This window comes from Hermetia illucens, chromosome 4, assembly GCF_905115235.1.
Source record: "Hermetia illucens chromosome 4, iHerIll2.2.curated.20191125, whole genome shotgun sequence".
NCBI lineage: Eukaryota > Metazoa > Arthropoda > Insecta > Diptera > Stratiomyidae > Hermetia > Hermetia illucens.
Genome location: NC_051852.1, coordinates 126,251,140 through 126,266,547, shown reverse-complemented (window position 1 = coordinate 126,266,547; position 15,408 = coordinate 126,251,140). Strand labels below are relative to the sequence as shown.

Below are 15,408 nucleotides of genomic sequence, written 5' to 3'. Positions count from 1 at the left end.
TCAACCCGAGACTCTATTTTTTGCAAGCATAGAAGGCTATATAAGCCTTCCTAACTCGCAGTTCAATGTTCAATCTCTCATACACCAATATAACCAAATCGTCGGCACCTTCACTCCGCCCATGTCAAATATCCGTAAAATTTCGTCCATTACCTATCATCCAGAGCACCGGAGAGATGGCGTCACCCTAGGGCATACCTCTGCTTACCGCTTTGGTCACGCGGCGAGCTTCTGAATCCGACTGGATTATCCCCACCAAACCAATACTGGTCCAGGCTTCTTTGATCGCGTACTAATTTTGTTAAAAGTTTCCTCTGTATTCAGGAAGGTAGCAAGAGTATACTGCTTGCTCTGCAATGACCGTTCAACCGTGCCAATTGCCACGTCGAGAGCGATTTCTGTGGATTTACCTTGGAAGTAGCCGTGCTATGACTTAGAGAGAAGTGTTCTCGCCATAATCGCCCTTAAGACCTTAAGGATGTCCAGGACCCGCTTTAGGGTCTTCATCACGAAAGAAGTGAAACGCGCGGGCATATCCAACACGTATTCCAAAGAGATGCAGCTCCTACAAGCCACGTCACAACCTTCCATCTGTGTTCGAAGATTTATTTACGGAGAAGCTATTTGTAGCCCAGCCTATTTTATCTTCAGTAATTACCTTTTTGATAATCTCGCACAATTGGAACTGAATATCCTCCAACTAAGGCTCTAGCTCACAACCCTCCTCACTGGCGGGGATTTGCGTATGAACCAGCAGATCAAGGTTTTTACCAGAAGATTCTATCCAGAAGCCTTCCTTCTTTTTAAGAAAGAATAGGCTCCTATGTTCCTTGAAGAGAATTTTACTGAGTTTCGCAGATTTGGTGGCGCTTTCAATGTTGCGGCAATAGCCGACTTGTACTTCTTCAGGCAGTCCTTGTATGACCACCAATTTTTGTGCCTGTAGCAGATGATCAAGATCTCTCTAACAGGTTCCCCGTGGCTAGACAGATCTTCATTCCACCACGGTGGCAATGTCTTTTTGCTATATTTTGTAGAGCGCAAGACCTTAAAGGCGGTTTCGAATGCATCTCCCAGAGCCCCCACTTTTACGCACCAGAGAGTTTGTTCTTGATAACTTGACCAATCTTCCTCCAGTCGATCCTCCTAGGGTCTCTGGAAGTTTTGGAGACCTCTACGGCGAGATGTGGACTGAAAAGTATCCAACTGTGATCTGAGAAGAATCTCTGGTTAAACATTCTCCAGTTCTCCACCCTAGAGTGATATCGAGGACCTCTTCACACCGTCACAGTCCTTCGAACTGGGAAAATGGTGTACTGCCCCTATTATACATGGATAGCTTTGTGTTAATAATAAAATCAAGAAATGTCTTACCTGTTTCGTCCCGAAGCGTATGCCTTGCATGTTGGACGTGAAATGTTCCAATTCTTTAGGCGGAGCTGATCAGTCATGAGCCATGTAAGCTGCTGAAATATACACGCTCTCCGCCCCTACCTGGTCCGGTTTGATCTCGACTAGGTCGCTGGAACTCAGGACCGGATATGGAGAAGCGTGCAGGCTCTTCCTCGCGAAGATACCTGCTGTCCTGTCTGTCCTGATCATCATTTCTTGTGCTGTGAAGTAAATTATAATATTTGCCCTTGAGCCCTTGGATGGTTCGGTCGCCTCCGATCCAGGACTTCTGTATGTCGATATCTTCCTATAGGAAAAAAGCCAGCAAATAAGATGGAGGCGCACTTTGAGTGCTGCAAATTTATCTGCACTATCCTCAATATGATCTGCTTGCGTAGAGAGTCCGTCAGTCACCGTCGAACTGTCGACCTTACTTTCCTCTAACAGCTACTTGGTGGCATCAACTGAATCCAGATCGTTGTCCAGTTTTGTGGAGCGGAACAATTTCAGCTTTGCAGTGCCGTTTATATGGAGTAGAAAAGGTTAGCTGTTCGCCTCTTCCTTGATAACTACCTAGTCGTGCGTGAGAATCTTAGGGTTTTGAAGACGCATGGATTGGACGAGCTTGCCCTTATCCATGCGGATCTTCGACAACCAGATGCGAGCGACCGGTCTCTTAGGGATCTCGTCGTAAGAGATGACATTGAGCTTCACGCAATGTCAGGCGTTGTTGATCTTAGCGACGCATGAACCGAGAAAATCATTGGAGAATTGATCATCGCATGCGATAACGTAGAACCCATGGACCGCCTGAGAAGAATCGAAGTAGGGGATGAATTCCGAGTGTTCGCCTTTATCGTTCATGACCATGGCCGACAGTCTGGCGTCAACACGGGTACATACCTCTGGCACTACTTTGCGAAATTGTCGTCCGTTGGCGTCACATGTAAGTGACAACATCGGTGAAGGGTTCCGCAGTTCGTGGCCCGTCGGTGCTATGCCTGGTACTGACTTTACTGTCTCCTGGCTGGATGCCAGCAGCTCGTCCCCCGATGATGCATCTGGCATCACTATATTTTCTTCTATCGTTTGTTTTTCTGTCAAGTAGTCCGCGAAGAATCTCCACCCTGGCTAGGACGGCCACCAGAGTAAGGGAGTTATCTGAATCAGAAGGTGCCCAAGGTATTCAGATTTCGCATACTAAAGACCAAGCCCCCCATTAAAAACCCTCGGCATATGCCGTTTCACCTGGGCTCTAGGTCTTATTAGCGCCTTCTCCAGGCAGGGAGGACATTCCAGGGAGCATTTGAATAATAGTGGTGGTTATTTTTTGCTCAGATATAACAGCGCACAGAAAACATCTACATTCAAGTCCCCCACGTCCTAAGGAAAAGGTAACTGCACCGATAATAAGGAAGAATAGTATTGGTGGCAGAATGTAATCTTTTCAAAATCACCTTTGAACCTTAAATTCCTCTGAAATTTCACCCCAAGTACCTGACTCCTGTATCATCATACTATATGACGTTCTGGAAATAGTTATTAATTACTCCGAAATACTTTTACATAAACCATTCTCAATGTACTCCCTGTTCATCGGAAGCCTTCCCGAAATTGTTCCAAAATAATCAGAAGATATTTCCTGGTTCCAGTACTTCGATTTTCAGCTGTCTGTGTGCGGCTCAGTTCGGTTAATTTTTTTTTTCTGGGTAGAATGAGTGAATGGGTTTACATCCCGCAATAATAATCCGTCAGACTACTAACTAACCACATCTACGTCATCAAAAACTAGCCTGGAAACTTTTGACACATTACTTCGGGAAGCGACCAAAAGGCTGCCAAAACAGCGGTGGCTTGATACGTTTGATGGTGATTTGAAGGCCCCACGACTACATCCAGATTAGGCCTTTGATGAAATAAAATAAAATAGTGCAACTGATCATGACTTTCCCGCCTTAGGGAGTCAGAGAATTATTTTTACCAACGGAAGGGTAGAAGAAGAAGGAATTTGGTGATTGAAAGAACCCACACCATCCGTTCTCTCCACCTGTTGAGCTCAATCTTCCTCGCTGGAAAAGAAACCCGAACATATGACTCCATCTGTCAGCCAGTACTCCCTTATGTCTGCATTAAGTTGCTGACGGAACCCATTCCACCTAAATTTCAAAATAAATAGTCAGAGAATCGTGCCTTCCCAATCTTATACTAGTAAGACTGTAAACACTCAGGCCCGCTTAGAAACTCGCTAAGTAAATAATCAATCTTACCATATTTTCGGCTCAACCATTGGCCTAAGTGACCGAAAAGCCGCATAGTCCATTTGCTTCTGGACTCGATTTAACCAGAGAGTTGCCAGGCATTCAGTGGATGGATGTTGCCGTTCTTCACAAGCAGCCGCCTCCTTTGAGGCCCCTGCATTGCGTTTGTGGATTGATTTGCGTTTCACGGCAAAAGATGGAACAGGTATCACTCCCGTCATCACCGCCACCCCCGATTCTGAGACAATACGGTTGGAAGGCGCCAGTTTTCCCCTGCTAGGGCTAGGATCCTCAGCATTTGCCATTAGCCAACTTAAAGCCAAAACGGCTATTGTAGCATTGTACGCTGCGGCTTACTGGAAAAACTGGTCTTTGAGTCGAGCGTAACTCCAAATACTGAACGGCTACTTTGAACTCATATAACCATCTCACCAATAGAAACGGGATACAGGTTCGACATGTCAATCTTAGCAGACTATCATTGAAAAAATTCCAGAGATCCAGTCTAGAATGGCTTCCTATGCTACCCCTGATATGATTCTCATCCTCCCTCTGGTCCTTCAGGTTTAGTAAGTAGAAAACGGCCTTCCGGATAATCCCTCAATAACAGCGAGAAGTAACCCGGCAGGCAGGATAAATTTTCTAAGGTGCCTAGCATATCTACCCATCTTACGGAATTGAAGGCACTTCTGGGGAATGAAGCGTTACGAAGAGCACTATTCATCGAGATAGACAGCCTCAACTCAATTTGCTAACCTTCATAACAGCAACTACCGTAGAACTTCCTGCTCTAAAACACGTATCGCTTAGGTAAGTCAGAATCTTCTTCTGACGAGCTTTTAAAGCACTTTCCCGACTGTGTTAAACATCAAACATACAGAGTGGTCGGTATGCAAGCGGCAGCTCTGGGTCCCTTTTGGCTTCGCTGATCAGTGCGATCCAGCGGCAGGGAAAAATGTCCCCTTCTGACCAGCGGCAGATCGTGAAACACCAGTTTATATACTTCTGCGGGTATATCTTCGGAACCCGCTGCCTTCTTATTCTTCACGGAGAGGACCACCTGATTCATCTCTTTCAAGGACAATCCTCGGCAGTTTAGACGTTATTAACATCAACCCGCACGGGATGTGTAAGGCTCTGCCTCTTGCAACAACTTAGACGAATCTCTCGATTTTCGATATACTACTCCTGATGTAATCTAGGAGATAACTTCAATCACTTCAAACGCGATATATTTGTGCCGCTTGTGGAAAATTCTTTCATAACTCGCCATCGATTAACGACGGCATCATAGACTCGGACACGGAGGTAACGTCGGAAATGCTTTCTTCGCAGCCTGGCTGACGGAACGTCATAGTAGATCGCGGTTTTATAGGTACGAACTCCATTTCTACCGCCATTTCGAGGATCCTTTTCTTCAGGAGTGTGGATGAAGCATACTCCATTTATCCGTACCTCCATACCCAAATCAGCATGCTCCAGAGCATCAAACCTGCTTCTAAAATCCGAGTCGTCTCATTTTGCCTACGTAGCGAACTGTGCCAGCAGCTCATAAAAGGATACACTTCGGTGCACATTATTTTTTGAATGCGGATTATACTAGTCGGGTCCTAACCCTTTTCACTCGCTCCCTGAAAGCCGGACACCATCCCGAACCCCCGGTATGTACAACGCTCTCCATAGACGCACTACAGTCCCTATTGAGAACCCACCAATCCTTTGGTATCAAGTGTTCCCTTTGTGATCTCTCTACCCGACTCTATGGAATGTTATCTTCCGTAAAATATCCTTCAGGTTGTTGACGTATGCCCATAGTCTGTGACACTTGTTGGGGGCGAATTGATTGGCTACTTCTATCATAGCAAGTTTTTGGCCTTGGGAATTTGCAGACGTGAAGACTACTCGGCCATTGGCTTCCTGTAGGCATCCACGCTTCCTAATTTCTATCATTTCGGTCCTTTTTGTAAGACAGTCTAAACCTCTGATTTCCAAAGAGCACATAGGGTAGAAACTGAAGTCTTCTGTTCCAGTAGCCCTTTGGCCGCCTCAACATAACTTACAACTTTTTAAGTGCACAGACTTAGTTTTTAAAAAAATAACAACAACGACATGATTCTACTTATTACAAAACTTTAATGATAAGATGATCAGTATCTTTAAATTTGCAGGAATTATAATAAGATTTCAAAAAAGTGGCTAAATTCATAGTACAATAAAGACATTGAAAATTTCTGAAAGCAGCAAAATCCGCATTAATCTGTTTATCATGACCTCACTAAAAATCAGAAGATCACATTTTATTCACTCGTTAGAACTTCCATTAATCAGGCACCTCACACAATCGAATTGTTCATGCTCATTAAATGATTACAAATGTAAACAAATATCGATAAGTGGAAGCTGGAATGTCTTACTAAACTCTCTTTTCCCTCTCAAAGCAATCACAGATACTCGGTTTGTTTATTTTAATTAGTCTCATTACCTTCTCCAGAACTTTCTTCAGTACTAGATAGATCGGAAGACACCTCTCCTTTCTTATCACTATATCCAAAAATGCTTTTCGCAGAAGCCGGCATGAATATGTGTATTTGCTTCTTCACTTCCTCGGCATTGCAGGAACCTTCCAAGATTTGCTTATTTATTGTCCCTTGATAGCGACGCTCAAAGCTGGGCTTCCGCTGCGGCTGTTTCTGCTGCTTGGGAACTTCACTCTTCCCGTTATCCTGCAGAGATTTAATATTTGTTTCAGATTTTTTATCGGAGCTCGCCATGTTTATATTCTGCAAGAAATAGAAACAAACTAAATATGATAGCAAGGATAAGTGAAGAGAAGTGAATAGTTACCCTCTTGAAGGCTTCACCGCGGAGTCCTCCTTACCAGGCGCACCCTTTGCTTGGAAATGCGTGCTTTATACCTTTCCATATGTGCTCCAGACTTGGTCTGAGTGGAAATGCCACTCATTTTCCAAGAACAACTTCGAAAGTTCCTTCGTCAAGTACCTGGTAGGAAGCGATACCATAAAGTACTGCATAAATATTCAAGTGAAATTCAAATGTAGGAATTATGATCATTAGTTTGCTTACTTGTTCTATACTTGGCATGTTAATGGCTATTGGAGTCATAAACTACTCCAGGTGAACTCTCCCCTTTTGCGGTTAGTTTGGGGTTTTGGCTTTCTGTCTCAATTATTTTTCATCCGTCGTCATGTTGTCTGTGCACTAAGTTGGCTACCCATGCTAAAGTTCCTCTATTAAAAGTTTAATATTCTATTAAATAATTTTCACTGTCAGCCAAATTGTTTTCTCAAAACTATCTATCGATTGGAGTACAGGGTGGACTATTTATAAACGTAGGATTGTATTTATAGTATTTATGTCGTCCTGCATGTTGGAAGGTGATTCGGGAAAACTCCAATTGATAAAAGTGATCTAATATGTGTAATGAATTGAATTCTGTCATTCAGGAGGTTTCACCGCCCTCCGGTACTCTTGTTAGCTACATATTATCCTTCCTCACTCATTTAATTATAATATTTACTCAATCACCAGCTCAGTTCAGTTTAGTTGTGTGATTTCGTTAATCCAGGGCTAGAAACTTAGAAGCAAGAAAAAAAACCCTAAGTGCAGTTGACACAGGACACTATTATAATAGCTTGAAAGCACCAACCCCCCACTTCCTCGTTATAGTGCTAGTACTGTTAGCTTCTCGTAAAACACAACTCTCAGGAAGAAAAACGTGAGGACAAAAGGGGTTCCCAGAATGCTCAGTCTCTTTATCTCGATCGAATATTCCACCGGCAATAACTAGAGATTCTCAGTCTAAGAGGAGCGGTATGGTTGTACTTTTCACTGAAGAATAGTTTTTCTTCAGGGGCATTGTAGCATATTTTTCTACGGAAGTCGAAATGGGTCCTGACTCCAAGAGGGCATGGTCATTATGAGTAGTTGACCATTCTAACACAGAACACAAAATAATTGTATTTCGTCCGTCTCCATACCCGTGGTTTCCTAAAGTCACAGTAAGATTGACGTTTAACAATGCGGTATCTGGATTAAGATCCTTTTTTCCCTCCCAACAAATAGATTATGAACAACGTTCCAAAAGTAGTATTTCTTTTCAAAATAACGATTGCAGGGGAGTTAGATGGTAGATGTGGTGCCGTAAAAATTTTCGTTCAAATAATACTTGAAAGCAAGGAGTATTTCAAAACGACCGGACTGGTCGAACTGGAGTTTTGAAATACACTCAAGGGATTCCCTTATTGTAGTAAAAGGCGACTAAAACGGATAGACATTTGGGAGCCAGTGATTTTCAAATCTCGACGCCCCGTATAGAGATTGATCTGACCGCCAAAACCTACTCGAAAACGGTATCAAAGGTCCCTGCAATGTCCTCCAACTTGAATGAGAATGCCAGCGATATAAGCTGAACACTCCGAACCTAAGCAAAATGAAATACTGGGACTCTGAAGAGAACTTCTCTGCCTCTAGTAGCAAGCTCAGCAGTAATAGACGCAGATCCGATATCGGACTGTTGGTCACGGCTACGCAAAGCACTTGCATACCGATTCTTGACAGGATTTAGATAGTAGTCCCAAGGTCCAAGTTAAAGGAATGGCAACTTTGCGTTGCTACTCATCCGCAGAGATTTTCGCTATATTGGAGAAGGGTAATTTCTACGAGCAAGAATAACCCGTTTGGAAGAAGTTTCTAAGATTGACTCGAGCAATACTTTGCTTGGGACGTAAAGAGAAAGCATAGACTTAGTGAGGTCTACAAAAACGGTGGAACGCTTATACATTTTTACAACTCTTCATTGTCTTGACATCGGTGGCGCATTGCTCTGTAGACCGCCCTTAGTTAATACGCGTTAAATATGATATGAATTGCTATTCTCCAAATTGCTTATTGCCGAATATTTGCATTTATCATCACTCCCAAGAATGTATGTGAATGAGAGTAATGACATATCTTGTCTAGGCCTGCATTAGTAATGAACTCCAGACATCCCGGTTTTGTGCCGAGGTCCACCAATTCAGTATCCCTAAAAGCTGCCTGACGTCCTGGCCTACGCCATCGCTCCATCTCAGGCAGGGTCTACCTCGTCCTCTTTTTCTACCATAGATATTGCCTCATACACTTTCCGGCCTGGATCATCCTCATCCATACAGATTAGGTGACCCACCCACCGTAACCTATTGAGCAGGATTTTATCCACAACCGGATGGTCGTGGTATCGCTTATAGATTTTGTCGTTATCTAGGCTACAGAATCGTTCATCCACATATAAGAGGCCAACAATTCTTCGGAGGATTCTCCTCTCGACCCTCGGCAGCCAAGAGTTTGCATTTCTTCTTGCTAAGAGCCCAAGTCTTCGAAGAATACATAAGGACCGCCCAGATCATTGTTTCTTACAGTGAGGCTTTGGACCATTTAGTGGGACGTTTCAAGCGGAACAGTTTTTATAAGCTGAAATAGACTCTGTTGGCAGCCAACAACGGTGCACGGGTTTCATCGTCATAGCTGTTATCGGTTGTATTAGGTGTATAACTTCGTTTCTACCATTTTCTTTTTACAAAATTTAAGGCTTTATTTTCAAAAATTGTTAGTATATTTATGATTGAAAATATTGTCCATTGCTGGCCATTACTTTTTCCCATCTATCCGACAGCAAACGAATCGCGCGACGAAAGGACTCGCCATCATTTGAGGCGATCCTCGAATCAATCCAATTTTTCACTTCATTGTAAGAACCGAAATGCTGACTGGGCGCCATTGATCGGAAAATGTGGTAATCATATGGAGCAATGTCAGGAGAGCACGGCGGCTAGGGTTGAACTTCCCATTTCAGCATCTTCAAGTACGTTTTCACCAGTCGCGCCACATGGGGCGAGAATTACCATGCAGCAAATTCACTTTGTCGTGCCTTCCCTCGAACTAAGGCCGTTTATTCTTCAGTGTCCGTCTCAAACGCATCAGTTGAGTTCGATATCGTTCACCTATAATCGTTTCACTCGGTTTTAGCAGCTTGTAGAAAACTACACCCAGCTGGTCCCATCAAATACAAAGTATAACCTTGGAGCCGTAAATATTGAGTCTGGCTATCGATGTGAAAGCATTGCAGAGAAAACCCCATGATTTTCTGCATTTGTGATTATCGCAGTGAATTAATTTTTCATCCCTAGTCACGATACTGTACAGAAATCCCTTTCGTCGTTGCCTTTGAAGCAGTTGTCCACAAGCAAACAACGTGCGGCACCCAACTTCCTGGCCTCTGAACCATTCCCAGGGCTATGAGGCGCTTGGAAATGGCTGGCGGAATCACATGCAATGATTCCGTCAACTCTTTTTGGGTTTGGCACGAATCTTCATCAAGTAAAGTTGTCAACTCGTCTTAAAACACATTTTCCCTTCCACCGCCATGCGGGTCTTCGACGTTGAAATCACCGTTCTTGAAGCGTTCAAACCATTCATGACACGTTTTTTTATTTATTCCTGCCTCACCATACGTATCCGAAACCTTTCGCTGAGCCTCAGCTTCAGACTTCTTTGAATTGAACACGTAAAGTAAAACTTCCCGCAAATGACGAGAATTTGGCTCCTAAGCTAATATTTTAAAACGATTAAAAATGTATGAAGCCAGTACAAAGTCACTTAAGTTTGGAAGTGGTGCTTTCGACAGATATATAAAGTTGCCAAATGACACTTTAGACCCGACAGTTCTATACACCACGCATCTCTAGCGCTATCTATCGAAAAACAGCGGAAGCAAAGTTATACACAGGTGGTGCGATTCGATGTTCTTCGTTCTTTGGCTTTGGCGCTGATGTTGCCACCATGTACTTCGTCTTGCCTTCATTAATATGCAGCCCAAAATCTTGCGCCGCCTGCTCGATCTGGATGAAGGTAGACTGTACATCTGGGGTTATTCTCCCCATAATGTCAATATCTTCAACGTAAACCAGTAGTAGGGTGGACTTGAAGAGGATGGTGCCTTGGTAACTCTACAGACGCAACGCAGTCTACTTTATGATAGGTCTAATCAAACCTTGAAAGTTCGGTACGCTACTTTTGAATGAAGACTTCAGATAAAGCCTGATACTTAGATTTTTAAGAATTTCCTCAATATCCATACATTTTGGGACTTAGAAATGGCTTAATAATTCTATCTGCAAACAATTCAGTTGTTTTCTGTTTAGCTTATCGAAATTATTTACGAGTAGTACGAGTAGCTTCAGTTTCTGACATGACATTTTAAAGGTGATGGTTTGTTCCGCCGCCTCCGCTCTGGTCAACTGGTAAACTATAAAACTCAAAGAAGTCTAAAAATTAAAAATATTCCTGCATATTGAAAACGTAATTGCAATAACGTTGCCCATTACCGCTTACTGGTGACATATCGACGGATGCCACTATTACGTATCTTTTGTAGAACTTTACACCAAGGCATGTAGAAGAACTTCATTTAGACATGAGTTAGTATAATAGAAGCAGAACATTCTATGGACGTAGTGCCTACGAGGAAAACATTGAAAATCCTCAACAATCCTCTGCAATCTCTACTTAGCCATTGGATTTTCAACTTCGCTAGTTGTTCAACAGTGTTATTGGACCGATATTTGTCCCTCTTAAGAATCGGGATGACTTTGATTTCCCAGGACATGTCTTTTTAGCCAATTGTGTCCACAGACTTCAGGACCCCAGTGCCGACACAATTAACAATTTGGTATGAATTTCTGTCAAAGGATTCTCGAACCCACTCAATGGTGAACCAGGGTTCAAACTTTTTACCAATGGTTTTGGTCCAAAGACACAAAGGTGTTGGCCTATCAAACACTTTTTAAAGGCAGACGACTTGCAGTTTCATCCAGGGCATAGGCTGACTCGCCTCGCGGTGTAACCGAAATGGTGACAAAGTTTTATTGGCCATATATTGTCAGTTCCCGGTCCAGAGTTCGCAATTCCTCCTGTAGAATATTGTTTCACATTTAAAAAAAAATTTCCGTGGCATATAGCTTGTTAGGGTATTCAAAACTGGGCGATGCTGGGCTTTTGTACTTGTATTGCCAGTAAATTAAGAGAAAGCATGTAAATCTACACCCCTTCACACTAAAATGTGTTTCAGATGATTCAGAATTGCACCAGAGTGAATGCAAAATTTCGTCGGGATGAATTGTCACTTTCAGTATTTTTTAGACACCCTGTAACTCCATGGGCTCCATTCTCGACCTGGTGCGGGGATAGTGTTTTCATCACATCATTTATTCATCAATTACTCGCGTGACTTAAGGAGTTTTATTTGATTACAAGATAAAAAGTGCAAATTGATTGCTGCTCCGCATGAACCCAGAAACGAAATAATCGAAAACCTGAAGGCGAATTATGAATTCATAAAATGTAAGGCTAAATTATAGCAGAAAGGAAGAAGACCAAGCTGGTATTCCCTTGCCAAAACTTTTTCATTACTATAAATTATGATATGAATACAATTTCGGAACAGTTCAAAGTCTTCTAAAAGAAAGAACTGAATCAATGATTAAACTTTCATTGAAGAAATAAATCTGAATTTCACACGCGTTTTCTAAGGAGTAATAGATACAGCCCTGAACTGTAAAATACAGGCATATTTGGAGAAATGAGCAAAGGTTTTGTTTATGGATTAAGGAGTCCTAAGTTCGCATCCACTTGATGTCGAACCGGACCAAATGAAAGGCAACTTGTTCCCACTCTTTATGGTCCACACAAAAACCATATTCAAGTCATTTTGGAGGAAAAGTCGAAAAAGCCTCCACTTGTTGATCATAATTAAAAAAGGGTGGGGGAGGAGGAGGAACAGGATGGGTGACATGCTGGAGAGGGATGGGGATTAGAAGTGATGGGAACGTTTAAAAAATTGGGAGTCGAAGTAATTGCTGGTGTAGAAGGCTACTCTACCTTGGGAATCAAATAGACGGTTTTGTGATTGGAGGAATAACAGGATGTGGATGTGGGGAAACAGATGTGTCCGAAGAAGATTATCTGCAACGATCTCGATCTGCATGGCCTTGGAAACTAGAGGATTGGGATGAGATTGATATTTGACCAGGAAGTTATGGGCATGACCGGCAAGGAAAGCATCGACATGCGGGGTTTGGCAGGACTCGTAGAAGATCATTTAGGAGCTGTGTTTGGAGCGGTCTTCGTGTTTGAAAATGTTGGCGCTGTGGCGAATGATTCTACGCTCTTTTAGGCGGAGTCGATCCATTTGGGGTGGGGAGTTCCATGAAAGACAATGGTCTCGCATTTGTCGGGATTTAAGGAAAGTTCCCAACGAATAAGAATTGTGAAGAGCTTCACCGTGGAGATGTCTTTGGTGCAACTCTAAAGGATGAGGTCATCCGCGTATTGACGTATTCGGATAGGACACGGGTGTGGAGTTGATTTGGGGATGTCTGTGATGAACAGGGGGAGAAGAGTTGCGGAAAGGACTGAACCCTGAGAAATGCCAGCCGTGCAAGTATGAAAGGCGCTGTTGGATAATGACTATGGATTTCCGCCCTCAGTGGTCGTCTATGAGGTATTTAGTGGTCCGCTAGAAAATTTTTGTGGAGGATTGAGAAAGGCCTATCGCTATCAGGATTAAGTGGGTTGAGGCTTTTTTTGGGAAGTGAACAATGCGAGCACTTTTCCAATCGGTGGGAATGTCGTGGGAATGTTGGGAGCGCATTCTTTTAAAACTATGGAAGGAATTTTGTCAAAACCCACTGAATTTTGTTTTTGGAGTCAGCAATCACAGCTACTGCTATACTTGGGTTGACAAATTGGGTGGCAGGAATCATGTTCATGGAGATGGGTAAGAGGTTGGGAGAAAAGATTTTGGATAGGATTAAGGCGGTAGAAAGTTGATAAGGATTGAAGTTGGTCTATGGATTTGGTCACAACACTTTCGATGCGTTGATCACAATGGGAGAGGGGTGTATAATGGTGCGCTTGATGGAAGTGGTTGACTAGGACGTTTACGTTTAGATCGAAACGGCTCCCAAGTTTTATACACTCCCTTTCATAATTCGCAAAACACAACAAGGGTACGAATTATATAAAACGTAAATCCGCCCACAGTTCGGACCAAAGCCGGAGCTGGATATAATTCCCACCTTTGTTGTGGTTTGCGAATTATAAAAGGGAGCGTATAATACCTACGAGTCGCTTTGGTCACGTTGCAAAACCGTAGCCATCTTCGTCCGTCTTTTAGTGTGCAAAGGCTGTTGACGCATAAGCAACATCAGGACGTAAGTAAATTAGTCCGCACCAAATGAATATGTGTATGCATCCTAAATGCTCTCAAGAGGCGTATTGATATTTGCGCTCTGCAAGTAACTCGATGGCACAGTTCCAAAGTTGTGGCATACATAAAACGCGAACCCGGTAAAAATCCATATAAACTTCTCTATTTGGTAGCCAATGCACCAAGGAAACTGTAAACAGGAGGAGCAAATCCAGATGCAAAGGGGCACGAAATGTCAATGTGTATCTTTGATCCAAGTGGTGAACGTATTGTTGTGTCGGTGCGTTAGATGATTTTTTTGTTTGCTTCCCCATCTCATGTGACAAGTCATAAACAACTGTGCAATGCCAGCAACCACGTGAGCGCACACCAATGCACTGCATCACGTATACGGCACTAACACCAGACTTTATGCGCAGAATTTTTCTCCCCATAAAATGATTTTTCTCCCCATAAAATTTAAAAGAATCTGTTGGGAATTAAATCTCATATATACAATATTCTTGCCATGCACGCAATATAGTGTCGGCGTTGCAGGTTTTCGCAATGCAATTAAACAAGTAGAACGATTTGACGACCGGTAGATGAAACTTATCACATACTCACGTAACCAGTTAATCAACCGAGATATTTGACTTTGGAATAACGATGTCCAAAAGAAGGTTTGTTCTAGTCAATAAAAGACTGGCCAATTGGCAAAACTTCAAGTATGCCAATCCGGAAGCAAAGAAAGCAATCGTTGTTACCCGAGCGGTCTATTCTAAAGATCTTTACGATGAATTGAACACCCGGGACGGCGAGATTGAGATCTTTATCGGCTTTTCAAAGACCGACAATAACGCACCTAGGATATCGAATACTTCTGATGCGTTAATGGCAAGATCGGTACTTTGCGCGACGGACAGGTGGCGGGAATATTTCGAACACATTTGAACGGAAGAATTTACTCATCCCCCATTTCCACAACCGCTGCCGACATTTCGAACAATTCCCCCTATCAACGCCACAGATCTAGAAAGCGAAGAGCTTGGAATCATCACTGTCGCTTAGTGAGCTCTTCGATGGGGGTATTGAGGAAGGTATAACACCATCTGGCTGGCCCGACTGTTCCAATATGGAAAAAAAAGCAGTCGATTAGATTGTTTAAATTTTCATCCGATCCTGTTACCGTCCTATACCATGAAGATTTTTTAACGCATTCTTGATAACCGTATTCACGACATCATTTAAATAACCGTGACCATTTGTCAAGAACTGCAAAACTGCTGACGCCACATATGCCGCGCGGTTACTTTTTGGAGAAACACCATGAGAAGCTTCGACCTTATCAACATTGCATTCTTGGATCTAGTGAAGACGTTTGACCGTGCACTTCACAGACTCATTTCATCTGCTCGGAAGAAACACCTAGTATCGTAAGAACTCATCATACATTGCCTCACCCTTGTCCTTGGAGTAGCTTGATGGGGTCCGCAGGTGGTAAGGTTCTTCTTT

At 43.0% G+C, this 15,408-nt stretch overlaps 2 protein-coding genes across 5 annotated transcripts in view; one reads left to right on the top strand and one right to left on the bottom strand.

Annotated features, from left to right (window-relative positions):
- Positions 1-15,408, top strand: part of LOC119655925 (synaptic vesicular amine transporter) — a 104,401-nt gene that overhangs the window by 69,215 nt on the left and 19,778 nt on the right. The window lies entirely within an intron of this gene.
- Positions 5,822-10,243, bottom strand: LOC119655927. Of its 2 annotated transcripts, none has more exons than XM_038062098.1 (4): positions 10,155-10,243; positions 6,735-6,898; positions 6,529-6,676; positions 5,822-6,430 (listed from the first exon to the last, which is right to left on the bottom strand). In XM_038062098.1, the coding sequence occupies exons 3-4, from the start codon at positions 6,610-6,612 to the stop codon at positions 6,116-6,118; spliced, it is 399 nt and encodes a 132-aa protein (XP_037918026.1). In that variant the 5' UTR covers positions 6,613-6,676; positions 6,735-6,898; positions 10,155-10,243; the 3' UTR covers positions 5,822-6,115. The 2 variants fall into 2 exon arrangements, with proteins under 2 accessions (XP_037918026.1, XP_037918027.1); XM_038062099.1 differs by having other exon boundaries at positions 6,529-6,650.